Source organism: Podarcis muralis, chromosome 10 (assembly GCF_964188315.1).
Source record: "Podarcis muralis chromosome 10, rPodMur119.hap1.1, whole genome shotgun sequence".
Lineage (NCBI taxonomy): Eukaryota > Metazoa > Chordata > Lepidosauria > Squamata > Lacertidae > Podarcis > Podarcis muralis.
The window spans coordinates 2,586,558-2,613,108 of NC_135664.1; the positions used below are offsets into that span (position 1 = coordinate 2,586,558).

Sequence of the window (26,551 nt, forward strand, 5' to 3'; positions counted from 1 at the left end):
AAGATTGTGAAGAGACAATGCTCAGCTATTCAGTGTGACAAATACTATTCAGGATGACCTAACGGGGAAATTACAATCTTTTTTTTAAAGGCAAGGATTTTTCTTTGCATTTAATATACATTTCTCAGTTTGGGCTGGTTTTGTTTCACAATTTCCTGCTTTGTCTTCTACTTCTGGTTCACCAGAAGTGGCTTTGTCATGCTGGCCACACGACCCAGAAGCTGAACACCGGCTCCCTCGGCCAATAAAGCTAGATGAACACCGCAACCCCATAGTCTGTCACGACTGGACCTAATGGCCAGGGGTCCCTTTACCTTTAATAGGAACTATAAACATCAACAAGAGGTAGGTCCTAAATAGTTTGCATCATTCTTCAATATGTGAAGACACCTTAAAAAACAAACCAACTCAAATTTGACTCAGAGTTGCCTTGAGGTGATTCACCAGGCTTCCAGTAGAAGCTGTCTGTAATAATCCATCCCAAGGGAGATTTCACTTCCAGGTTAGGGTTTAAAACTAACATGCTCTTTCCAAAAAAAAGAGCTTAATGATAATGAGAGTCCAACAGAGGTATCAACTGATGGGAGACATAATGACTTCTTGGCTATAGGGGAAATGGGGTTAACCAGTGCCCCAGACAAAAATTAATATTGCTGCCTCAATATCTTGTTGATTGTGAGGGGCTTTTCTGACTCCAGAAGAATGAAGTGATCATTAGGGTCAGCAACTGGGAAAATCAGGGTGTGTGTGTGTGAGACACAACTGCCCTTGACTCCACACCTTATTTTCTCAAGATATATTATTTTTTAAACTTTCCAGAGAAGCCCTGCTCCTCTTGAATTCTGTGGTCTCAGGCAGCCTCCTACATTGCTTATTGGATGGCACCAGCCAGGCCTAGGAGCAAACTTCTAAACTTCCACCCCTCTTCAGACTCAGAAGAACCCTCTTCTCTGTGCATCCAGCCAGGGCTAGTCACCAAAGATGGCTACTTCCAGGTGAGCCACCTTGGCTCAGATGAGGAAGGTGTACAGACCTTGTTCCCTTTTATCTCCTCTGAAACATCATTTGAAAGGAAGCAACAAGGTACCACACATGCAGAGCCTTCATGCTTCTTGGTGTCTGGTTCTGGGAGGCTCTGTTTCAGAAGTTTCATCCACGTAGGATGGAGAGAGAGAACGAAGAGCATGAGCATAACTCCCATTTATCTCATCAGAACAATGCTAGATGCTTTGGGGCATGAATGAATGGAATAGCTTGGCTGCTGACAAGTTGTAATTTTCTGAGAATGCACAATGGCTAGTTTGTACAAATGAACATGTGCAACCAAAGACAGTGCTGCTTTCTGGAGAAAAAGGTGCCTGCACAAAACTGTACAGAAGATTGCTCTCAATTGTAATCATATAAGAGTGCAAATATCTTGGTTATATTCAGGCATTCAGATGTCCAGCCACTTTCAAGCGATGTTGATATCCACAGCTTCTCCACTTGGAACAAAAGAATTGGCAAAAGGCAACTCTTCCCTTTTTTCCTCCCCATTCTGCCTTATTTAAATATGTATACGAACCTATAGCAAGATACTACCAAGTTAAAAACTGGGATTTTGTCTCCATCTTTTTACACCTTTGAGAAAATGGGCTATTCTAAATATGACACAATATTCTAAGCCCTTGCAATGAATAGTGCTGCATTCCAATGCTCTCCCCTAACAGTTGTTGTTGTTTAGTCATTTAGTCGTGTCCGACTCTTCGTGACCCCATGGACCAGAGCATGCCAGGCACTCCTGTCTTCCACTGCCTCCCACAGTTTGGTCAAACTCATGTTTGTAGCATTGAGAACACTGTCCAACCATCTTGTTCTCTGTCATCCCCTTCTCCTTGTGCCCTCAATGCCTTAACAGTGACCGCAGTATATAAGGATTACTTCAGACTCTTAACTCTCTGCCATGGCCTCTTTAAGTAGCCTACAGAAACACTCACTGACAAATGTTTCTGCGCATATATCAATTTAATAAAATTTGCATACTGCTTAATTGCTAAAACCTGTAAGCACAAAACCTGTAAACATCAAACAAAAATATAGATTAAAATTATCTATAAAATTCAGAAGTTAAACACATTGACCTCCTCATTCAAGCAAAAGGCAACGTAAGTCTCTTTAAATAATGTGCTTACCTTTCTTGGCTTCACTTTGTCATGGTAGTCATACTGAAAGATTCCCTTGTAGCTAAGTCCTAACCACCAAGGGATTCCCTGCTTGTCCTGGTGTAAAGAAAACGTGCACATATACCAGAGTCAATGTTATTCTGAAGGGGGTTTAGTCAAAATGTAGCAAGAATCCTCTGCCTTTATTAATTTCAAATGTGTTTGGTATAGTTGGACAGTCTTCGACGGTTGGAACATTCCTTAACAGAGGTTGCTTTCAAACAAGCAGTTTTCATGTTAATTGTTAACCTTCACTCACTTTTGACAGTGAATGTCATTGTCAATAAATTGCATTCAGGGGTTTTTGTGTGTGTTGTCCTCCAGTCTTGCTTTTTTTAATCCCAATTTGTGATCATTTTTTACCAGTTTAAATGAAACCAAAGTGCCAACCTGTGTGGACTAGCAAAACACTATTGAAACTTTTCACGGCCCTCCAGATGTTGTTGCACTACACCTCCCTGACCCCTGACTATGCTGGCTGGGGCTGATGGGCATTCTAGTTCAGAAACATCTGGAAGAAGAAGAGGAGTTTGGATTTGATATCCCGCCTTTCACTCCCTTTAAGGAGTCTCAAAGCGGCTAATATTCTCTTTTCCCTTCCTCCCCCACAACAAACACTCTGTGAGGTGAGTGGGGCTGAGAGACTTCAGAGAAGTGTGACTGGCCCAAGGTCACCCCAGCAGCTGCAGCTGCAGGTGGAGGAGCGGAGACGCGAACCCGGTTCCCCAGATTACGAGACTACCGCTCTTAACCACTATACCACACTGGCTCTGGAGGGCCACAGGTTGTGCACTGCTGCTTTAAAAGGTTACTGCAGCCTTTTCCTTTCAGCTTCTGTTCCTTATATAGTTTCCTGCTGGGCGTGGCAGGGGCATAACCGATGAATAGCCTCTTAATGCTCAGTTGCTGTTCAGGGTGTATGAAAGGAGTGTGTTTGTATGTGTTGGTAGGGTATTACAGTGGTGCCTCGCAAGACGAAATTAATTCGTTCCGCAAGTTTTGTCGTCTTGCGATTTTTTCGTCTTGCGAAGCACGGTTTTCCATAGGAATGCATTGAAAATCAATCAATGCGTTCCTATGGAAACCGCCTTCAGACCAGGTCCGGGGACAGTCTGTCCCCCGACCTCTTCTGAAGGCTGGGGGGGGCTTTTCTTCCCACCCCCAGCATTTTAAAATCGCCCCGGACAGCGGAGAAGTCCTCCGCTGTCCCGGGGTTTTTAAAAAACCTCTCCGCCCCCCCCCGCCAGGCTTCGGAAGGCTGCTCCGAAGCCTGGCGGCGGGAGGAGGTCTCTCCGCCCCCCCGCCAGGCTTCGGAGCAGCCTTCCGAAGCCTGGCGGGGGGGCGGAGAGACCTCCTCCCGCCGCCTGGCTTCGGAGCATCCTTCCGAAGCCTGGCGGGGGGGGGGGCGGAGAGACCTCCTCCCGCCGCCTGGCTTCGGAGCATCCTTCCGAAGCTTGGCGGGGGGGCGGAGAGACCTCCTCCTGCTGCCAGGCTACGGAGGAGGTCCGAGGACAGTGGGGAAGACGCGCTGCGCTTCCCCGCTGTCCCGGAGATTTCCCTATGGGCTTTCGTCTTGCGAAGGAAGCCCATAGGGAAATCCGTTTTGCGAAGCGCCTCCGCGACGGAAAACCCTTTCGTCTAGCGGGTTTTCCGTCTTGCAAGGCGTTCGTCTTGCGGGGCACCACTGTATTCACAATTTGCAACTAAAACACTTAAGTTCACCTAGAACCAAATAAATTAAACCGTAAAGATTTACAATGGAATTGCACTGCTCCATTATACTAAACCACTTAGAAGCCATTTTGAAATATAAGCAGTATATAAATTAATAAAACAATAATAATATTGGCATTCTGCCACCTTCCAAGGAGACACCTGTTTAGTCAGACAACCCTCTGAATTTGAACTTCTGATCTTCTTGTTTTAACTGTTTATTGTTTAATTGCCAAGCTTTTTTGCTGTATTGTACATTCTAATTAAGGATGCTTTAATACTCTGTGTATTATAATTATGTATGGATTTTATAAGTGATTCTTGCAAATCACTTAGACTCCATTTTGGCATATAAGCAGTCTATCAATCAAATAAATAAGCAATTTCAGATGCATTATTTTTCTGTTTAAAGTGCATCACCATGAAGTTAATAAAGCTATTTATTGATCTTAACACAGGAAATAGACTAGAATTTTCATTACTGTGTAAATGAAGAATGATTTCTGACGTAATTGTTTGTGATAAACCAATCCAATTCCATCAAATAACACTTTTCAGTTGAAACGTACCTTAACTGCATAATAATGGACTCCGTATGTTGGAAGAGATTCTACAATGCTCATGTAACTGTGGAGGGAAGTGCAAAATAACAGTGTCACACAGACAACAAGGGGAGGCAATGGGAAAAAAACCCTCATGAACATTTGGGCACCCTTTCCAGGATGTGTTAATGACACAAATTCTAAAACTGATGAGTAGGAGTGGATTCATATCACTGGATTGGACCCAGAAACATGTTTTATTTATCTCCATCTTGATGGGAAGCTGTGAGGACTAGTAGGGTAAATTGTTAGACATTTTAAAAAGGATTTGTAGATTTTGTTAAGCTTCAATGAGACATCCCATCACCTTTCACATCATTGTAACATATTCCATGAAATACTGGATTATATTGAAGTATTTATTGGAGTGGCACGTTCAAATTCTTTGCAATGAAATCTAAATTAAAGACAATAACAAGATGCCTAGAGGAGAACTTGCAGTCTGAAAGAGCATATGTTAAACAGTGGCTTTCAAGCATTCTGCCTTCAGGGAACCCTTTCTTTAAGAATTTTTATGTCAAGAGACCCCCAAACATACTGAAACACCCATCTGTGTTAGGGTGCAGTTCTAGATCTTCTTAGGCTTTGCTGTTGCCCTGTGTCAATTGAGTACACACTTTAGAACCCAGCCAATATTCTCCTGCAACTGTGGATTGTGGCCAATAATCAGCTGTGGTAGGAAGACTATTTTTTAAGGCTTGGCCAACATTAGTCATCTTCTCACTGAGGAACTCCTGATAAGTTTCTGAAGGACCTCAGTGTTTCCTGGAACACAGCCTGAAAACCACTGCACTAAAATAGAAAACGCTACGTAATTACTTGTAGAATGTTCAACTCCCCCCTCCATGTTACATCCCAGAGACAAAGTTCATCATAGTAGAATCCCACTTCCCAACTTACTTGACAATGGCTTGACCTCTCGTCTGCCCATTTAGCTTCTTGTAATGCTCAATAACTCGGTCCTCACTTTAAAGGAAAGAAACAGAATCTTATTACCTTTAGCACAGCTGAAAAAACAGTGCAGGACCTCCACTGTAGAAGAGGCATCTCATAAAATGGTGGCTATCAGCCCAAGGATTCCCAGAGGTCTAAAAATACTACGTGATGGAAAGCAGAAAAGCAAAGCTAGCTAATACAAAAAACATTTATTTTAAAAAACTTTTATGTTTATAAATTAAAACAAGAACTACTACAAGAACTACATACACAGAGGCAGAAATGCAGCAAAAACAGAGATCTATTTCAAGAATTTCTTCCTCCCTTAACCATGGATAACACTACCCAGATCCATCTTAACCAGGAGAAAAATGCTGGTTGGAAATCCTGATTATAATGAAACCCATGGTTACAGTGAAATATAATCTTGTAGATACAACAATCTGGCTTAATCTGGCAAGTGAAAAGAAGCAGAAGTGTATGTTGGGGTGGGGCATATCTGTGCATGCAATCTGTGCATGCTTCTTGATCTCTTAACTATTTGCTCTGGGCCAGAGAATTATACAAACGGAAGTATGTTGAGCAGTGCTTCCCAAGCTTGGGTTGCCAGATGTTGTTGGACTCTCAACTCCCATAACAGTCAGCATGGCCAATGGTCAGGGATGATGGCATATGTGGCCCAACATTACTGGGGGACCCAAGACTGGGAAAGGCTGCTTTAGGGCCACGGTGAAGAAAGCTTAAATATGATTAGTGCACAAATAGCCAACTTGGTGTTCTCCAAATGCCATTGGACCAACTCCTATCAGTCCCAGCCATCATGGTTTGACATCAGGGATGATGGAAGTTGGTCCAGCAACATCTGGCAACTATTACTTGTTTGGTGCAATGTTTGAATTAACAGACCATGGTTTGTAACCAGCCATCAAATCAGAAAGAGAAACTCTTTGTGCTAACAATGAATGAAAAAAACCCCATTAATTATTCCTCTGCCTCCAATGCCTACTGAACCCAAACAAGTATGAGATTTAAAAGCTTGAACCATATCTTGGTAGAGCAAACCATGATTTAGTGTGATGTATTAATTGAGCCAAAATTTCAGAAACAGAACCTATCCCTTTCCTAATTTCTGTACAAACAGATGATTCCAAACAGAGAAATTAACTGGAGAGAAAGGCCTCTAAGTGGTTGAATTTCAGCTGTTCATCTTTTCAGCAGACCACTGACAGCTGCACATGGGCTGAGGCCACCTGTTAACATGACAGTGACTCCAAACTGTCACTATTTTGGTGGCAGGTAAACTCATTCATAATGCATTTTACTTCAGATGGCTAATTCTTTGATAGGCATGAAATGGCACTAAAACTAAAGTGCCCCTGCATGCCTGCCAGCTTGTAAACATATCTGTGAACTCCTTCAAATCAAATGAAAGACACTGCACAGACAATAAAGTTCATATGCATGTTAACACAAAGGTTGAAAAACCCCAGATTGACAGCATCAAAACTAGCCACGACAAAGGCTGCCCAGGATCTGAAACCCGCTTCAAATGAAGGTTTTGAATCCTTCAGGTGGAGATGTTAAGATGCCCTTTCCACATCCAGCTGCAGACCTGGTGGGCAGGGATGAAGCAGCAGCAACTGGGTGGCAGCAGCGGCAGCTCTACAGGTTGTTCTCCCAGCACTTTGTGCAGCTCCTTCACCCCACACTAGTACACAACCACAAGCACAGCCCTCCAGATCTGCCAGCAGTTCTAAGCACAGCAGAAATAGTTTGCTGTTTTCTCCATTCTCTGTGGAGCCTGATAGATGAGAGCCTGTGCTCTTTTCCTGGCTGCTGCCCTCACCAAAGGGACCAGAATGTTAACAGCAAATGTTGGTAGCCCAACACCAATCCAAACATATCATGGAGCAGAGTACAGCCAGAAAAACAAAATAAATGCAATCTGCTTTGTAACTGGGGAGGGAGGGAGGGAGGATGAATGTGCACTCACAAAAGACCAATTTCAAATTCATTAAACCTGTAAACCTAAAAACATTCCATGCTGACCATGATTTATCAGTGTGTTTACACTAGGTTTTTTTTTTTAATCTTTGGAAGAGCTCTCTACTGAAGTAGAGAAGTAAACTTCTAAGGAATATCAAATTATGAATACAATAATGTTGCCAAATTACTGGGAGAGTATAGTAAAACTGTAGTAACAAGTTACCTGAGGTGAAATCACTGGGTTTTATTACTCCACTGAAAACAGTAACTTTTTAAACCTTGGCCTTATCTTGCAACTCTTGTTCACAGATATTAATCTTTTGTCCTTCCTCATCCAAGAGGAGCAGTCAGATTGCACCAAAAGCTACTTGGAAGAGTAAGAACTGCATTGTAGATCTTGGTGAATAGCTGTAAACATCCTATTTTGAGATATCTCCTTCTATGGCTACAAGTGAAAAAAACATTCACCAAGTGAGTTTACATAAGCAGGTGACCATCAGGCAACTCGGATCCCCTGAGATACAATTCACAAGATCAGTAAACGAGGTGTTATGAAGCTCTTCCTGGGCACTTCCCATTGTAAGCAAATGACTGAATACTTGTTTAAATATAAAAGTTCTCTGTGCATAAAAATAGCTCCCAAGGAGAAGGGATCTAATATGCTAGCCTTGTATGTATAGTGATTTTTTTGGGGGGGGGGGGGAGCATTCAGCCACACAATTCCCCCACCTGCCACCTGAAATGGTGCAGCCCAGTTCTACCACCTCATCTGCTAGGAACCAAATGCAGATTTTATAAAAGGCAGAAAGTGTGTTGACATGAAAACTGCAGAGTCCTGAAAACAGATAATCTCTAGCTGACTGTCCCAGGCAGTAAAGATGATTATCCCAGAGAATTATGCTCTTTAGGGAAAGCAGTGCCAGTGGAAAAACAGAAGCTTATACAAAGGCAACATGTAGGTTACATTTAGCTTTTTAAAGGTTTTTTTGTGTTGAATGAATTATTGAAAGAATCCTGAGAATATGGAGATTAAAGGCTAATCTGTGGCCTTCCAGATGTTGCTGAATACAACTCCCATCCTCCTGGCCAGGCCGGGTGGGGCGGGGGATGGCTGGCTGCAAGAGCGCATGGAGGGCCACAGGGTCCCTTCTCTGCCCTGGCCTTTATGCTTGCAGAGAAAGACAGTGACAGCAGGCAGTGCATTTGAAAGGCCAAGTAGTTAGATTTTCTGTTATTACAAAAACAAAACAGGTAAATTGAGGTTCGTCACAGCACTACAGATCTATGTATGCCTCGAGCAGGGATTTTAAATACAGCTACTTGTATTTGTACGCTATTTGGAAACTTTCCTGGGGTGGACTCAGAAACTATATTAGAATTTCACAGGAAACTTGAGCCCTGCCTAAGCTAATGCTAATTTTTCAGAATTAGTACCTGGCCAAGAGAAATAGGTCAGTCCTCCCCAGGGGCACTGGGGAGAGAATAAACAAGGATTCCCAAACTACAACATGAAAACCACGCTCCCTTTCTGCCATCAAAAGAGTGGAGAAATTAAAGGAGTAGCAGAAAGAGGAGTTCCCCACCCACCACTGGGCTTGGAGTCAAATGCTTTAAAGAGAGACATGAAAGAGCCACCAACAGCAAAGCAGCAAAATGAATTCTGCCTGTAGTTTTCCTAAACCAATTCATATTTGCATTGATGAAAAGGGTGGGAGAGGCAGACGGAGGGACTTCTCCTCAGGGCATTTTGAATTTAAATAGGATGCTTCCATCTCCCCTATATGTGCCTGCACATTTCATTCTCAGCCTAGGGAGAAGAGGAAAGGCTACAACATGGAACATGTTTACGGGGCTCAGTATTAAATCTCACATAGATGAGAGGTTGAAAATCCAGTCCTGTCTCCAATAATTTTCATAGCTAGTATGCAGCAAAAAAGGAGGATGAATCAGGCCTGCTTAACCTCAGTGGGCTCTCCCACAGGACTTTGCAAAGTGTGTGCTAACCGCCATGGGTTAGAACAGGCTTCCTCAACCTCGGCCCTCCAGACTTTTTTGGCCTACAACTCCCATGATTCCTAGCTAACAGGACCAGTGGTCAGGGATGATGGGAACTGTAGTCTCAAAACATCTGGAGGACTGAGGTTGAGGAAGCTGGGTTAGAAGAACTGAGCAGGGCTCTGGGTCTCCTTGGCCTGGGCACCAGGCTGCAAGAGGGTAAAGGTGGGAAACTATGGACTGTGCCCCCGTTTTCAGTGCAATAGCAAATCTGTGTCTGGGCTGTACTATTTCAACCTGCAGGTTGGTGCTCACATGAATGAACCAGCCTTCCCCACTCTGATGCCCTCCAGATACTTTGGGCTACAACTCACATCAGCCCTGGTCAGCATGCTCACATTGGCTGGGGTTGATGGGAGTCATAGTTGAAAATATCTGGCGGGCACCAGGTTGGGGAATATTGACATTCTCTGGGAAATGTAATTGTGTGAGGGCTGGGCAGCTTAGGGAATCTCTAACTGAGAAGTTTCAATCAACACACTCATCAAACAGCACTTATCATAAGTCTTTGGGGGAAGTCACAACAGGGAGAAAACCAATAAAACTCTACAGTATAGATATGCCCATAGCAATCTTGACCAATGCATCATCCCACAAATGAGTGAAAAGGGTAAGTGCTTCTAAACACACAGAAAAGTTACCAGTAAGCGAGAGATGGGTGTTCCTTCAGTGCCTGCGTTGGAAGAGCTGGAAGCTTCTTTAAGTCAGTCCTTACTATTTCATTGCTGAAAAAGAGAGAATCCGAAAAGGAGGATCAGTCTACAAGAAATTAGCCACGAGGCTTGCAATGGCTGGCTGGCTGCTCTGGTTTGAACATCTGTTCCCCTTTAATGAAATGCTGTGGGGTAGCTTTTTTCTTTCCCTTTATTTATTTTGCATCTGGGAGCATAGTAACCTCCCACTATAGTATCAAAATCGGAGCAAAGCTATCACAGATGTCTAGGTTCCTTTTTCTTCCTGCATTTCATAATACTAGCTCTGAATGTAAAAAAAACAACACAGGACAGTGTGTTTTCATGGGGAGAGATTCTGTGGGGGAAATCTGTATGGTGCAGGAAAAGGGGGTGGGCGGGAGGAAGACGCACACAATAAGACCCCTTGATTTAACTTCTTCCAAAACGCAGCCATTGATTAGAATGTCAGCCGGGGACTCAGGCCCTAACAAGCCTCTCTTCCCTCCCCCTGCAGGGCTTGCTTGGAGTGGGGGGCGGGCGGGGGAGGATTATGCTCAACACTCTTTGTGGGAAAAGAAGAGGAAACGTGAACCTCAGCACTAGACACAGGAGAGCACAGCCTGCACATTAAAGAAGGAAAGTTCTTGGAATGGTGGCTGGGGTAGCGCTGCAGGGGGAATTCATAGTGTAGCTGCATGTATGTACTAGGCCAGTTAGTCACTCAGTTAAGGAAATTATGTGACCATAACAGTCAGTTTTAAGGAACTGAATATTTAAATAACACCCCTCCCCCTGAATTGCAGGGGGATCATGATTGAGAGGTCAGCAATGGGAGAAGGGGTATGAAATGTTTCCTCCCCACACAATGGTCCAGAAACAACCAACAACACCCATTCCCCACCCTAACACTTGTGCCTGAAGAAAGGGTGACTGCCCACTTGACTGCAGAGTGTTAGAAGTCTGGGAGCAAAGCTGATATTCCATTTCCAGCTCAAAGCAGAACATCAATGAATGAGTGCTGATAAGTCGTCTGCAGATGAAGCACCCCCAGAGCTGGCTCTGCCATTAGACAAACTGCCTCAGGCAGCAGCCCCACGGACGCCCCACCATCTCCTCTGCTAGCACGGAAGCACCACCGGCATCTGCTGAAATTACGCAAGATCTTGCGCAATTTTGGTGAGATATTGCCTGAGATGGTGGAGTGACAGGGCGGGCAGAGAAGTGGTGCCAGCAGCAACAGCTGTGGCAGCCGTGGGAGCAGCAGGGCAGGGAAATGTGGTACTTCCCATTTTGCTCCAAGCAGTGAAATGGGGCAGGCGTCACTGAGCACCCCCACAGCACCCACTCAGTCGCATTCCATAGAGAACTGAAAACTGCAGTTATGGTACCATCAGGTGTGGGGCTGTCTGGATCTCACTGTTTCCAGAAGAGATGTGTGGTCTTTCCACAGCAAAGGAAGAACAAACGCATACTTATTGTTTTGTAAAAGTATCAAACAGTAACCAGTATCAAGTACCATATTTTTCGTCCCATAGGGCGCTCCGGCCCATAGGACGCACCTAGTTGTTGTTTTTTTTTGGGGGGGAAATAAAGAAAAAAAATTCCCCTTTATTTCCCCCCCAAAACCAGGTCGGGGAACAGCGGGATGGCGGCGTTCCGCCTCCCCGCTGTCCCCCGAGTTTGTGAGGCTGGCGCTGGGGAGAAGCACGCTTCTCCCAGCGCCAGCCTCCGAACAAGGTCAGGGAACAGCGGGATGGCAGCGCTCCGCCTCCCTGCTGTCCCCCGAGCTTGTGGGCTGCAGGCTGCTGCCCGCAAGCCTTGCGAGCCCGCGGGAACTCCCGCCTGGCGCGCAAGGCTTGCGGACACCTGCCCGAAGCACGGGGCATCCTCCGGAGGGCGCCCCGTGCTTCAGGCTGCAGGCTGCCGCCCGCAAGCCTTGCGAGCCCGCGGGAACTCCCCCCGGGCTTGCAAGGCTTGCGGATAGCTTCCTGAAGCCTGGAGAGTGAGAGGGGTCGGTGCGCACCGACCCCTCTCGCTCTCCAGGCTTCAGTGAAAGCCTGCATTTGCCCCATAGGACACACACACATTTCCCCTTCATTTTTGGAGGGGGAAAAGTGCGTCCTATAGGGCGAAAAATATGGTACTGATTCACTCATGACTGCCCTATGGGTAAAATGGAGAGTTTAATGAAAAGGACAGAGCCACTGACATGCACTTGCTTAGACAGGGAAGTCTTTCTTCAGTATGTGATTTGTGCCAATTTGTGGGTGTTATTGTTTTCCTGAAAAACTGGGAAAGCCAGTGCTTATATTCTACAAGTCAGCTAAATCTTTCTTTGCCCCTCTGATAGAAGAACTGTGCCTGAGCCCGTCATCAGCAGTAAAGGATTCCTTGGTCATTTGCCCAAACACAGGGGAATATCAAGATCAGGGAGTTTCCAGAATGGGAGTTTCCAGCCAAAATAGACAATTGCCACGTATATGACAAATTTCACAGTGACTAACAATGCTCCCTCAAAGCTAGGGCTGCCATATGTCCAGATTTTCCAATTTACAATTTTGTGTCTTTGGGTCCCCCTTAAAAAAAACAAACTTTGGGGGTGCCCTGGTTTTTACTTTTTGAAATATGGCAACCCTATTCAAAACCTCAAAAGGCTTCCCAGAATCATTAACAGCAGCAAATAATTCTTATCGTTGCTTTGTGCCATTTGAATTATGCTATGCTAAAAGCCTTAGAAGGCAATTTTCACACATCATGAAACAGGCCTTGGGTTCTTCCTTCCAGGGGTTCCTACCTGACCCCACAGCAGCCCATGTTGCAAAAAGCCTAGCTTGGCCCAGGGAATTCAGAGCTCACAACTGCAGGCCACTGAAGCTGTTCTCCTGAGGGCCGGCTAAACATGATAGGGCAGCCATATGCATTTATCCACACATCTCCCCCTCTTGTATATAAATTGTAAGTGGAGGGGGCTTCTATTTTTTCATTCCATGAGGAGTGACAACACTCGCTCTTCCTCACTTTACTATGGCTGCCCCCACGCACCATACATTAAACACAGATTCACCCCACCCCACCCAAAGAATCCTGGGAACTTTGGTGCCCCCTCACAGAGCCACAACCCACAGCACCCTTAACAAACCACACTGTCCGGGATCCTTTGTGTGTGTGTGTGTGGGGGGGGAGCTGTGCTTCAATGTACAGTGTGTACACAGCCTGTGTATCATTGCTTCAAGCAACTTCCCTCCCAGCTGAGTGAGTCATTGTGGGGAGAAAAATGCCTGAAACAACAGAGGGCAGGGAGGTTAAATGGAAGATGGACTATGCAAACTAGAGAGGTGAAGCCATTTAAACTTTAAGTAAAAAAAAATATCCCTTCTGCTTTATAGACATAGACCCTGCAGTACCTAAGTGCAGCTGGGATTTTGTCAAGGCTGAGAGGACCAGTCTGGGAGCAGGGAACCCTATGGCTGCTTCTGAATATATATTTATGTTTCTCTGTATCACAACCCTTTTGACCCACCCAGCTGAACACAGTCTACCAGCCCTGTACTGTGGCCCGTCAGGTGTCTGACAACTGGTGTTCTTTTTGCAGGTGAAAGCTGGCTCTGATATATGGATCACAAGTTGCACAGGTCTGCTTTAAATTTAAATTAAATCAGGCAAAATCAGAACATTTTCAGGGGGAAAATGCTAGCAGAACTGCAATGCTATCACTGTCCTTGTGGTGCAATTAAGCAAGGCAGCAAGCTGGCTCCTGTCATTTATTCTCAAACACTAATTGCTTAACTACAATTTCATTTCAAGGAATGAAAATTACAAACTGTACATTTTCATTATGCAAATACATTGCTTAGTGGCAAATTACTCCTCTGCCTTTCTTCCTGTCTGATTACCACCATTTAGTACTCCATAGCTAGATGCTCTTTTCCATCTCCTTTATCTCACTTTCAAAGAGACTCCTTGTGTGGCTTTTGTAGGTGTTGGTGCATCTGATACCTGACAGTTTTTGAGCACTGACACACAGTGGTCTGGTTCATGTATGATGGCAAACCAGAGTTAAGCAAACTGTGACTTATCAAGAACTAGAAAGTGTGCTGGTGCAGGCTGCCCAAATCATGCTCCCCTTCCCTCCGTCTACTTCACATGAGGAAACAAACCAGAGTGCTGGCTTAGGTGTGAACCAGCCCTTGCGGCTTGCTTTTCTCTAAACAAGCCACAGAAGCAAGGGCTTCTTCATTCTTCTAAGGGCTGCTTCATTTCTTTTTTAAAACAAAAAACAAATCAAAACTGACTTGAGTAACAAGATCAGCACTGAGGTTATGTAAATTTGTTTTGGTGGAGGTGGGGATTATCTTAAAACTAGCACTGTAAATTCTTTCTGAAGAACTGCTGAAGGAAGTTACACTACTGATGCTTTATTGATTCTGGGGCTTTCAAATAATTACTGTCTGGCTCTCCTAAGAACCCACAGAATTGAAGAGTCTGTTGATAACAAACGGTGGTTCTCCTAGCTGGGTTTGTTTTGGTAGCCTCCCAGTATTCCTAATTCTAATATGTAGAGACTTCTTTCTTTTTGAAACATTTTTTTTGAAAGTTTTCCACATAAAATACAGTGAGAGAGAGGAAAAAAAACCAAGAATAAGAGAAGGAAAAGAAGAAGAAGAGAAGGAGGAGGAGGAGGAGGAGGAGGAGGAGGAGGAGGAGGAGAATAAATACAAAGCCCTCAATTGTATCTTAACCCTCATCCAGACACAGCTCTCCCCAGGGAGCTTCTCCCTTCTCCCCCAGACTCCCACCCTGGGAGATCCTCTCTTCCCTGATGAAGAGACCTTCATCTCCTGTCCATCACCTTCCTGTGTGTAGCTTCGTTTATCCAAATAGAGAATTTCAAAAATAAACAGAAGGAAAGCATAAATTGGAGATCACAAAGAGATAAGAAGAGAAATGAAGTAAGGGGGGGGGAGGAGGAAAAAAAGATGAACTCCCAATTCTCTGTTTGCTAATTATGTATATGATAATTATTCAAAAATATTCAAAGCATGCACTCCAGGATAACATGTAGAAGTATTATATAGCTGCTTCTCAGTCTGCTAAGTGTTTTTTCTTGATATTCCATCCGAAGCAACTCAGATTCACTGTTATCCACTCAAGAAGTCCTAAAGTAGCTCTTGAATTTTTATTATCCTTAAATGTCCAAGATGGTCTTTTCCCAGTCCAATATGATGCGTTTCTCGCCAAGGGTTCCGACAAATCTTAATAATAGTCCTTTTTTCTCCACCCCTCCCCCCAAAATGCACACCAATCATCATAGGCTTATAGGCGTTTTGTTGTGCAATCGTACCTTCCCCTTTCAACCACATCTCCATCATCTGTCATCTGTGATCATCTCTCAAGAACTCTGATTGTAAATCCATTTATCTCTCCTGGCATCACAACAGAGTCCTTCATCTGCCTCGTCCTCCAGCTGCAAGGCCATGCAGCCCAATCCAGGGTCAGAGGCTGTCTCACACTCAGGCAGAGGCGATTCTAAATCCTCTCCAACAGGTCCTGTGAGTTCTTTAATCTGAAATATCTCTGATCCAAATTCTCTTGAAATTCTATGCATCTCAGCTTTTAATTCTGTGAACTGCTCATTCAACATTTGTCTTATGCTATCAACGATTGGTAAAGTCTTCAGCATTTTTAGGGGGGCCTTTTTTCTGTTAGGTTTTCCCTTGGCAATCTCCCTTCTAGGATCTTGCATTTACACATTCCTTTCTTCACATAAGGTTAAGGTTAGTCTCCAACGCAAATTCAGGATATACGGTACAAAGATTCATCGGTTATTTAAAGTAAAGATTTCACACAAATTCAAAGCCATTCATCAAATGGGATCTTTCAAGGCCATCAGTAGTTAATTTAAGCCTCTTGATTTATTTTCAAGCCCGTTAATTAGCACTTCTTTGTCACTCATCAGTCCACTTCCATTCTGGGTGCTATTTAACTGGCAGATAGAAAATCCATTTTTTCTTTACTTCCAGTCTTAATAATAATTAAAAGAATTTTGCTGACCTGGTGCTCTAATTAAGAGTTCTTATGCTGTGTGTGGGCTCAACGACTGTCCCTCGCTCAAGATGGTTCTCCACCCACAAAAACTTGTGCCTCCAGCGTGAAGAATGTCTGCTTCTGATCATGTGAGGCTTTATCTCTGAACTCCCTTATCTCAAAAGGGGGTTGTGATAACCAGGATATCTACCTTGGTTATCTTAATCACTGCAAAATTATCTTTGCTGACAAGAGTATCCACAGCCAATGTCTAGTCCACCATTATTCCTTCCCGGAAGTTCCCAATATGTAGAGATTTCTCTCCCCTTCTGCATTTGGCAATCCTGCCTTGGCAATCTATTCATTTTCAAGTAGATATGTTCTTAATTGGCAATCTATTTATGTATTTAAGGTATGACAACAGGCAACATTGTATTGATTGGACAGTAGAACGCTGTCTGTGAATGTTTGGCATGGTTTTAACTGCTGTGTTTTTATGTAGCATGCAGGTATGTAGTTTTATTTTATTTATTTTATTTATTTATTTAGAAAGATTTATAGATTGCTCAGGGTTACACAGCCAAGAAATAGTTCAGGGCCCAGTTATCTACAGAAGGGCCTCCTCCAATAGCAACCAACACAATCCTTTAGGCAGCCCCAGCCAGAATATAGGGTGAGGGGCCAGGCAGAGAGGCCTTATCCATTCTATGAACCCAACTCTGCAATGTTCCCCCCTCTTGAGGTGCGTCTGTCTCCCGTATTGCTGAATTTCAGACAGCAACTGAATATAGCTTATTCACCTAAGCTTTTACGGTGTAGTAACACAAGGTTTGTTCCTCAGAAGAGATGTATGCACCTGTGTTTTAAAATTTTAGTTACAAAAATATTTTAGTTTGTATATATCCTCTTAGCTATGTTTGCAATAGTGTGTGTATTTTATATATATATATATATATATATATATATATATATATATATATATATATAAAATCAAACTGACATATTGCTGAGGAAGGGTGATCTATAAATATTCAAAATAAATAAATAAATAAATAAATAAATTTAGTTGGCTGGGGTTTTTTTTGCTGGGCTTTCTGCACTGTGATTTATTTTGCTTTGGTTTTTGAGTTTTATTGTGAACTGTATATTTCATTGTTTGTATAAACTACTCAGAAAATTTAGTTGGCTGAATAGTACAGTGGTGCCCCGCAAGACGAATGCCTTGCAAGATGGAAAACCCGCTAGACGAAAGGGTTTTCCATTTGCGATGCCCTTCGCAAGACGAATTTCCCTATGGGCTTGCTTTGCAAGACGAAAAAGTCTTGCGAGTCTCGCCATTTCCCCCCCGCTTCCCCCCCTTTTTCAAAGCCGCTAAGCCGTTAATAGCCTTTTAACAGCTTAGCCGCTAAGCCTTTAATAGCCGCTAAGCTGCTAAATCGCTAATAGCGCTAATCTGCTTAGCCGCTAATGGGCTTGCTTCGCAAGACGAAAAAACCGCTAGACGAAGAGAATCGCGGAACAGATTCTTTTCGTCTTGCGAGGCACCACTGTATATAAATGTCATAAACAAAATATATAATAAATAAAGGAATATATAATAAATAATTTGTGTATATGAGTAGCATATGAATTGTGTGAGAAAAGTGAAGAAAGGTAGGACACATAAAACACAATATGGTTTTTTATTTTTTGTAACAGATGTTCTAGGAGAATTTTAAATATTGCTGTATTTTTGTTCCAAGTGCTATACTTTGCTTGCTAGCATTGCACCAAAACCGACACAGGCTGGCCACATCTCTTCTGTGGTGTTGCTGCAATAAATCAACTTGCATGCTAAAATATCTAAATACTTCTCCTGGCCCTGTTACTGAACTGCAGTGACTAAGCTAATCTGAAATGCTAGGAGTTGAGAAATATAAACAAGAACAGGCTTGTGTTTCCTAGTCACAAATACGTCAGGATTTCACAAGCTGTTTCAGGTTCTGAAAGGGATGTGTCAGAGTCTCAGTCTGACCTAGAGCAAAGTGTGACCTGCATCGTTTTGTGTTCCTAACGTTTTCAGATTGAGGTGCTTAATGGTGTATTTTACTGCTTAATTTTGGGGGTTAGTTAAAAGTTCTAAATTCTAAATAGTGGCATTTAATAACTGGACTAGAGGGGTGAGTGCAGGCGAATACACCGCCTTAGCATGTGCCATAGGTTCAGCTGGGGCAATCAATGTGCTGTGAGCAGACTCACCGGTCCTGAGGGGGCCTAATGCTGATATACAGGATGCAGCTGGCTTGAGGGAGAAACCAAGTAAAGGACCCACCAGCTCTGGGGGCGCTATGCAGCCAACACCTATGCAATCATAAGTGACCTCTTCTTAAGCCAGACCAGGGAGAACTGTAAATGTAAAGCAGTCATTCTTTGGATGTATTTTTAAGGAAATGGGAAGCCAAGTCATTTCCTTAGAGATTTCCTTCTGCTGTACGGAGGAAGACAGTTTTGTGTTTCCTGAATTCCACAAACACATCATTTATGTACAAAGCATGAACAAGCTTTTGCATTTCCTTTATATGCTGTATTTGTGGGTTGAATGACAAGTAGAAAAAATTGACTCTAGGATGTAACAACTATTAAGAGCTATACTACATAATTATAAGGCACATGTTCTAGTTTAAAAACAATCATTTTTCCTTTAAAATAATTAACTGAAGAATATGGATGCAAAACTCACCTTGAAAAATCTCCTTTTGCTTCCTGTAAAATTGTGAAAAGGGGGCAGAGCATAAAACATCACTTAATTTGCATATACACATGAAGAAAAATACATTTCTAGATACGTCAAATAAAAGCATTCCAAAGCATTTTAAATGACCCCATCTTCAAAACAAAATGTCATCATTGTGTTTACAACTGTCAACTTTAAGAAGCCTGAATAGGTGGCTGATGGGGGTATCCTGGTGATTTAATGTACTGTCCCAAGACATGCACCTTAAGGAAGGGCGAGGCAACTTCAGCCTTTCTCAATCAGAATCCCCACGGATTCATGTTTTAAATTTACAAATTTGGTATCTGAAGAAGTGTGCATGCACACGAAAGCTCATACCAAGAACTAACTTAGTTGGTCTTTAAGGTGCTACTGGAAGGAATTTTTTTTGTTTTGACTATGGCAGACCAACACGGCTACCCATCTGTAACTAAATTTACAAAGAAGTCTTCATATTCAGAATCTCTGGATAGTTAAAGCCATGTTAGTTAAAGACTGGATAGTTAAAGACTAGTGTGCTAAGTGATTCTGAGTATGCAATCTTGCTTAGGAACATAGTAAGTGTTGCACAGGGTCAGATCCAGGGTCTATCCAGCCCAGCACTCTTTACAATAGGAAACCTGTGGCTCTCCAGATGTTGTTGGACTTCAACTTTCATCATTCCTGCCCACTGACCTTGCTGGCTGGCACTGACACGAGTTGTTCAGCCATTCCTGCTTTACAAGAATCCTAGCAACAAGCATTAAGGCTACCCACTGAAAACTAGGCAGTGGTCCACTGGTAGGGCATACTTTGCCTTCTGACCACTCTGATAGAGCACAGTTCTCTAAAAGCAAGACACAACACTACACCACAGTCTCCTCCCCTGCTTAGTCAAGGGAAATTAAGGAACTATAATTCTATGAGGGTGTGAGGATCTCTAACATACCTTTCTTACAAACATTACAGAATCCCTGAATTCTTTGGAGGAAACTATAATACTTAAACATCAGGCATGCAAATATCTGCAAACCTAGTCACCTGGAACGAGTGAGAACTGACTACAGGTGACCAGGCAGGAAAGATAGGGCAAATAAGAAGAAATCTGGATAATTTTTCTGTAGTCTGTTGATGTGCCAACATAACTGTGTGTGGAAACCAGGCTTGTAAAGGTTTTGTGGGCTAATAACTTTTGCAAACTTATGTGCAAAGCTGAATTGAAAGTCTCATATTGTAGCATAGATGCGGCCCAATATTCTGATGTAGCCATGACATGACACCTAAAAGTTTGTTTATCTTCTAAAGACTGGCCTCATACCAACTCTGTGCAAGCAGAGACGTGGTCCTATTGAGATTTGGGATTCCTTTAGTAAGTTAAGTACATTTGGGACAGCTCAGTTTCTTATTTTATTTTCCTTTGGACACAATATATTTTCACAACATTTGCACTTCCTAAGCAACCACTCAAGGGAGCACAAAATGTTTGTTTTAGATGTCTTGCATCTGGGAACATTGTGACTTAACTCTGACTATCAATCCTTACTATCGAAACTAAGTTCTGCACTTTTGCTACTGTTTTCCATTAGAAGAATGTGCAATTTTGGATTGTGAAGTGCCAGGGCTCTGATCTGGAAACAGGCAGGGCTGAATAACAGACCCCTTCTCCTAGAACCAGGGCTGTAGCCATAGGAGGGCAGTGAGAGAAGGACAGAAAACACACGTAGGACCTGATCTGCCTTAGGGATGCCCAGGCCTCTTCCAGGAATTTTCTGCTTCAGAGTTTTTTGGGGTTTTTTAATAAAGCTCTAAGCTGAAATCCTAAACATGGGTATGTTTACTCATGGTTATGTTTACTCAAAAGTAAGTCCCAATGAATTTAGTGGAGCTTTGTCCCAGGTAAGCAGGGTTAGGATTGCAGCCATTATGCATACAGAAACACATGAAAAATATTTGTGAAATGTTTGGGCAGCATAATTACTATCAAATTGCTCAATGAACCAATGGGTACAAAGGCAGTAAAATAGGCGCCAAGCACTTGATACACATTTTATATCAATATTAGTCAATATTGCTGTTTCACAATGACTTTTACTGTCCCCTTCCCCAAACAGAGCTAAGTTTCCCCAAGCCAGAAGCCTAGTTTTAGGCCAGCCTAAACCTGTAAAAGTTTCGTTTTTTCCAATTCCAGCCATATTACACTCCTGACAGAAGAACCAAGTCTGACAGGGTCTCTCTTGGATTTTTATATTCAACAGAGTTTGATTTTTAAATACATATTCAACACTTCGCTATTGGAAAATTCTGTAAATTGTATATTCCCATACCCCAGTATACCTCTTGATCTCCACTTAGTGACTCAATAGTGCTTATCAAAGTGACTGTGTAATTCTTAAATTCAGAAAGGACATTGCTAAGCAAACCTCCCTGCATTTAACTGAATGATTTTCAGGAGTAAATAATAGAAGGGAAGTTCTTTGCTTCTTCCCTAGAAAAGAAGATCTCTCTGTGATAAAAGTCAGTTTGGCAGGTGCCAGAAAGGAAAATGTGGCTTCCAAAACAACTATCTGCAAGGCTTGAAGTAGGCCTTCCTTTCCCTTTGAAAGAAGCAATACATTAGGCTCCTAGAACATTTGGCTGACCAAGCACTAATGCAACCAAGCAGCTATGTATGGTTTTGCATACATACATGGTTTTGTATGGCAGGAACTGAAGAAAAAGGGGAGGGGGGTGGTGAAAGTTGCCAAGCAGGTCAGGCTGTGTGGCTGCCTCAGTCTGGTGCATCACCAGTTGTGCAGGCCCATCTTACCCAATAAAATAGCATGGATGCCATACAATTGTGACTGAAAATGCCCTCCTTACCAAACCTCTCTATACATCCAGAGCATTTCCTGTGCAGGAAACAAAACTTTGTTCAGCATGACTGCGTAACCATAGCACAACCACTTCTGAAGCAGTTCCACTATGGAGGTTTTACTAGACTTAACTACTCCTGCTGTAATTCAAATTAATTGATTGCTAAGGCTCCAAGGAAATGTTTGTGGATGTCTAGAGTAGAATTTACAATTGTGTTTGTTAATTCCATTTAATTGGCAATCAATTAACTGGGGCTACAGCGGAAGGAAAAAACAGTTACTTTATAGTACCCTTGGGGTTGGCAATCTCCATTTCTGCTAATTATATCATGGGGCTAGCTCCCAGTGTAGTACAATACAAGCTTATGAAAGCCAATGGAACTGAATTAACTTTTCACTGGTCTTGGTTTTATAATTAAGTATTTAACAAGCACTGAAGACTGATTATTTTAAAAATCTCATCCGCCTAGTAATAATGATAATAACAACAATTTCTATTCTGCCCTTCCCCAGTAGGAGTCTAGGGTAGCAAGCAACAACAACAACAACAACAAGTTAGCCTCTTCCCTCCTTAACCATGAGCCAAGGTTGGTTACAGCCCATGGTGGAGAGAGCTTAACTACAAGCCTGGGCTCAGATGACATGCTAAGTCAAGCCTTGACTAAGCTGACATGCTGCACTGAACTGGAAGAAGTTGGAAGAAAGTGGGTGCAAGCTCCCTTTGGGGAGCCAGCATATTTCTGCAGTTCCAAACATGTCTTACAGTGATATGAAAAGCAGGCCATTAAGTGATACATCTGCTATGAACAAACCATGGCTAAAGCAGTTTCCATGGATCTTTTTAACAAAGTGAGACGCAAGTCTTGTTGTACATATGGGGTTGCATCCAATGTTAGTCCTCTCTAGAGCAGACCCACTGAAAATGATGAACGTGATCAACTTGGGTCCATTGATTTTAATGGGTATACTTTGAGTAGAGCTTAGTTGGATATAACCTATGGTCTCAAGTGGGCAGAACTTAATTTGGAAGACAAAGCTATGGTTTCACTGTACATGCAGGTCCTCAACCATCATTAATACAACAAGCAATTGCTAGTGCAAACCATACTTATGTCTGCATTGAGGCTTCCTGAAACAGGTTCAAGTCAGGTTTGCAAATTCACCTTCAGTTTAATGTACGAGTGGTGCAGCCTTACACAAACTTTGACTTGACAGGTAAAATGCAGCCTGGGAAACTTTCTGAATTGGCTGTCTTATTGGGACTGCAAACCAACCAAGAGGGGACTTTTCACACCCCTGGCCTGCCCCAATATTCTGGTGGACTTTGTGAGCCACAAGCTGTGAACATCTTTTCAGGAAAATACAAATGGGGTTTCAGGAAACATAAATAACACGCAATGATTGCATATTAGTGATTAATTATTTCTTACAACTCTACACTTTATAAATGCCAGGAGATTCATTGTCTTCAAAGTGATGATTCCTGATGCCAAATCATCCTAACCAAAAGCAGGCTACTGGCAACCCTGTTTTCCTAGAGTGCTTTTGGCAGGTGTGTTGAATGTACATTATTGGAATAAATAAGTAAAATAGTAACAACAAAGGGCCATCCCAGTTGAATTATGAACATTATAAAACTAAGGTTACTTTGCTTTTCAGTCTCAGGGTAGCTCCCATGTCTGCATACATATTCATATGCCTGGAACTCAAGGTTGCATCAAACAGCTCTCCACATCTCCTAGGCTGAGAGTTGGTGACTGGCCCAAGGTCACCCACTGGGCTTCATGTCCAAGTGGGGATTGGAATCTTTGTATCTCATCCACAGAGCAATGTGGCACAACGCAGATCCAGCACGTGGCATGCTTGTGCATATGTGCGCACACGAGTCACAGTGTAAGAAGCTGCTTTGAGACATGGGCTAAAATGCTGAGCTCATTTCCCTATATTTGAATATGTGTGTTTTATTTATTTATTTTTTAATCCTTAAGTGGCAAGTCTTGAAAGTTGGAAGATAAAAAGAACAAATCTGACGTAACTTACCTGCAAGATGTATGAAGCCAGTTCAAACACAACTTCACTGTCGACCTCAATGAGCTCCTGATGAGAAAAGAAAATGAGGGTGAATAAGCAAGTGATTTATTTATTTTAGTTCTTCCAAAAAAGAAGTGATACCTCTGTGTCTCTATTGTATACTGAAGGAGTCTGAAATTAATGTGGATTCATAGAAATAACTTGTGGCACAGAATAAATTCTAGTGCTTTGGGGAAGTTGCTACCTATTGCTAATGTTAAAGTAGGGGTGGATTTCTCTTGCTTTTCTTGAATATTTTCAACGATGCTCCTGAAGCTCAATTGACCACATTTTGTTACAATGAAATGGGTGTGGATTCAGTTATTATCACAGCTCACAGGAAGGTGGTTCACAGCTGAAAATGTGGGCTGATGTTTTTCCATGGGAATTGTATTTAGTGTGCCTTGAAATTGCTTAGATCATTCTTCTGGCAGCTAATAAAACCTTCCATAAAACTACAGTGAGACACAAGCTGAAATTACTGAAACTTTGACAGAGCTTTTCTTTAAAGTTCAGGTTTAGTCCAAGATGGTGCACCCCACTGACATTCTCTATACAGGTGCTCCTATTGGATGAAGGCCACTCAACATTTATTATAATAGATGTTTATAGCAGAGACCCTCTGCACAAACAGCCCGTGTGCCTTCTATCCCACAAAATGTGTTTGTACCAGTGGTCTAGTACATAGCTGTCAACTTTCCCCCTTTTTAATGGGAAATTCCCTTATTCCAAATAGGATTCCTTGCAAGAGAAGGGAAAAGTTGACAGCTATGGTCTAGTATCTGAGAGGTATGTCCCATTTCAGCTGCTTCCTTCCTCACATCACAACAAAGGGACATTAAAGGTCTCCAGTCAAATATTTGGCTGGTGATTTCAAACTAAGCTCTCTTAACCTCTTCAGCTCTTGTCCAAGTACTCTTCCCTCTTCTGCCCATTTCCTCTCCTCTTTTCCCATCCCGTTCATGCTCCTTCCTTGGACAACTCCCTTGTCTTAGATATTCCACATTACCTCGTCCTCTTGCCTTCTCACTACCTTGCCACCCCCAATCTCAACAATCAGAGCAGCTTGGCCAATGGGAGCCAGTGGTCTCTCGGTGTACTCTGCCCCTCTGCAGGGGTACTCTACATTCAGGCAACTCAGCCACTCACTGCCAGGAGCTCCATCACCATCACAAAATTCCTTCACACATTGCAATTTTGATGAGTGTCTCACAGTCACACATGAATTAAATCTGTATTTATTGGCCTGTTTTTATACTGTACTAATAGTCAAGTATTTTCATTGTGGTTCCCATGAGCTACTGTCAGGACTGGAGTTGGAGCAGGTCCCAGTTCCTCCAACGGAGGAATCTAACCTCCAAATTGTTACTCTGCATGCCCCTGCTGGCTTTCTATACTTAAACTTTTGTTTGAATTATTTGAACTTGCTTGGAAAGAAAAAAAGACATGAAACACCCAAGATCTAAATTCAGATAAATGCAATAATGCACACCATTCAAGTGAATGACACACCTCATTTCACAAGTCACAATAACTGTACTGAGTCTGCTGCCCCTGGCAAATATGGAGCAACACCCCTTAGCCAGGTGCTCTTGTCTCCTGCTGCTATAGCGCCAGAGACAGCCTGCTAAAATAATGCTCTCACTCAAGTCTTCTATCACAATCTGCGGCAGCCAGATCCAGAAGTGAGCCTTTAACAAAGAGGCTTTCTCCTTTTTTTATCCTTTCCCATTCTTGTGCATGTTTGGCTTTAAAAATGCCTTTGGCCAAAACGTTTAATTGTGCGTTCGGTTTTACTAATGAGGTGCATTCAGGAAGTATAAGAAAGCTGAAGGCAGAGCAGGCCAAAGAAAATGTGTGTTTACCATATACTTGGGAATGGTTCAGTTTGGCAGTCCACCACGCACAGCTGGAAATGAGGTTGCCAGGTAACTGCTCTAGAGATCCTCTTCAACAGTGGAGCACCCCAAAACTTGGACCCCTTAGTATGCTGGTCACATTGCTCATCTTCCCCTCCTTCCTGGCAGGAAATGCTTAGAGATGGGGCGTGGGCTTGGAGCAGTTGCAAGTTTTGGGGGGACATAGCTGTGTGTGCTCTCAGGTATGGTGGAGGACATGGTTTCATCAACTGCTTCTGTACATGGAATAGAGGGTCCCATCTTGGTGGTGGTGGTGGTGTTTTTGCCGCAGGCAGCGGAATATCTTAGGACACTTCTAAAACAACTATGCCAGGCAACAGAGGAAGAGCATGAGGTGGAAGGACCACAGCTGCATTCTTCTTTGCAGCCGCAGAGCAGCAAATGAACATAATGGCAACCTTAAGTAAAGGTAAAGGGACCCCTGACCATTAGGTCCAGTTGTGACCGACTCTGGGGTTGCGGCGCTCATCTCACTTTATTGGCCGAGGGAACTGGCGTACAGCTTCCGGGTCATGTGGCCAGCATGACTAAGCCACTTCTGGCAAAACCAGAGCAGCACACGGAAACGCTGTTTACCTTCCCGCCAGAGCGGTTCCTATTTATCTACTTGCACTTTGACGTGCTTTTGAACTGCTAGGTTGGCAGGAGCAGGGACCAAGCAACGAGAGCTTACCCCATCACAGTGATTCGAACCGCCGACCTTCTGATCAGCAAGTCCTAGGCTCTGTGGTTTAACCCACAGCGCCATACTATTGCAGGCCAGTGCAATTTATGGCCACTAAACCAGG

The 26,551-nt window shown here is 43.1% G+C and overlaps 1 protein-coding gene across 13 annotated transcripts in view; it reads right to left on the bottom strand.

Moving 5' to 3' along the window:
• Nucleotides 1–26,551, bottom strand: part of FRMD4A (FERM domain containing 4A) — a 407,020-nt gene that overhangs the window by 62,342 nt on the left and 318,127 nt on the right. For 12 of the 13 annotated variants that reach the window (XM_077935685.1, XM_028745665.2, XM_077935682.1 and 9 more), the window contains 6 exons: nt 23,815–23,871; nt 18,911–18,933; nt 10,135–10,218; nt 5,417–5,482; nt 4,484–4,541; nt 2,172–2,258 (listed from right to left, as the gene is read on the bottom strand). In XM_077935685.1, the coding sequence (XP_077791811.1) occupies nt 2,172–2,258; nt 4,484–4,541; nt 5,417–5,482; nt 10,135–10,218; nt 18,911–18,933; nt 23,815–23,871 (375 nt within the window). The remainder of the gene's footprint in view (nt 1–2,171; nt 2,259–4,483; nt 4,542–5,416; nt 5,483–10,134; nt 10,219–18,910; nt 18,934–23,814; nt 23,872–26,551) is intronic. The other variant, XM_077935683.1, reaches the window with a different exon arrangement.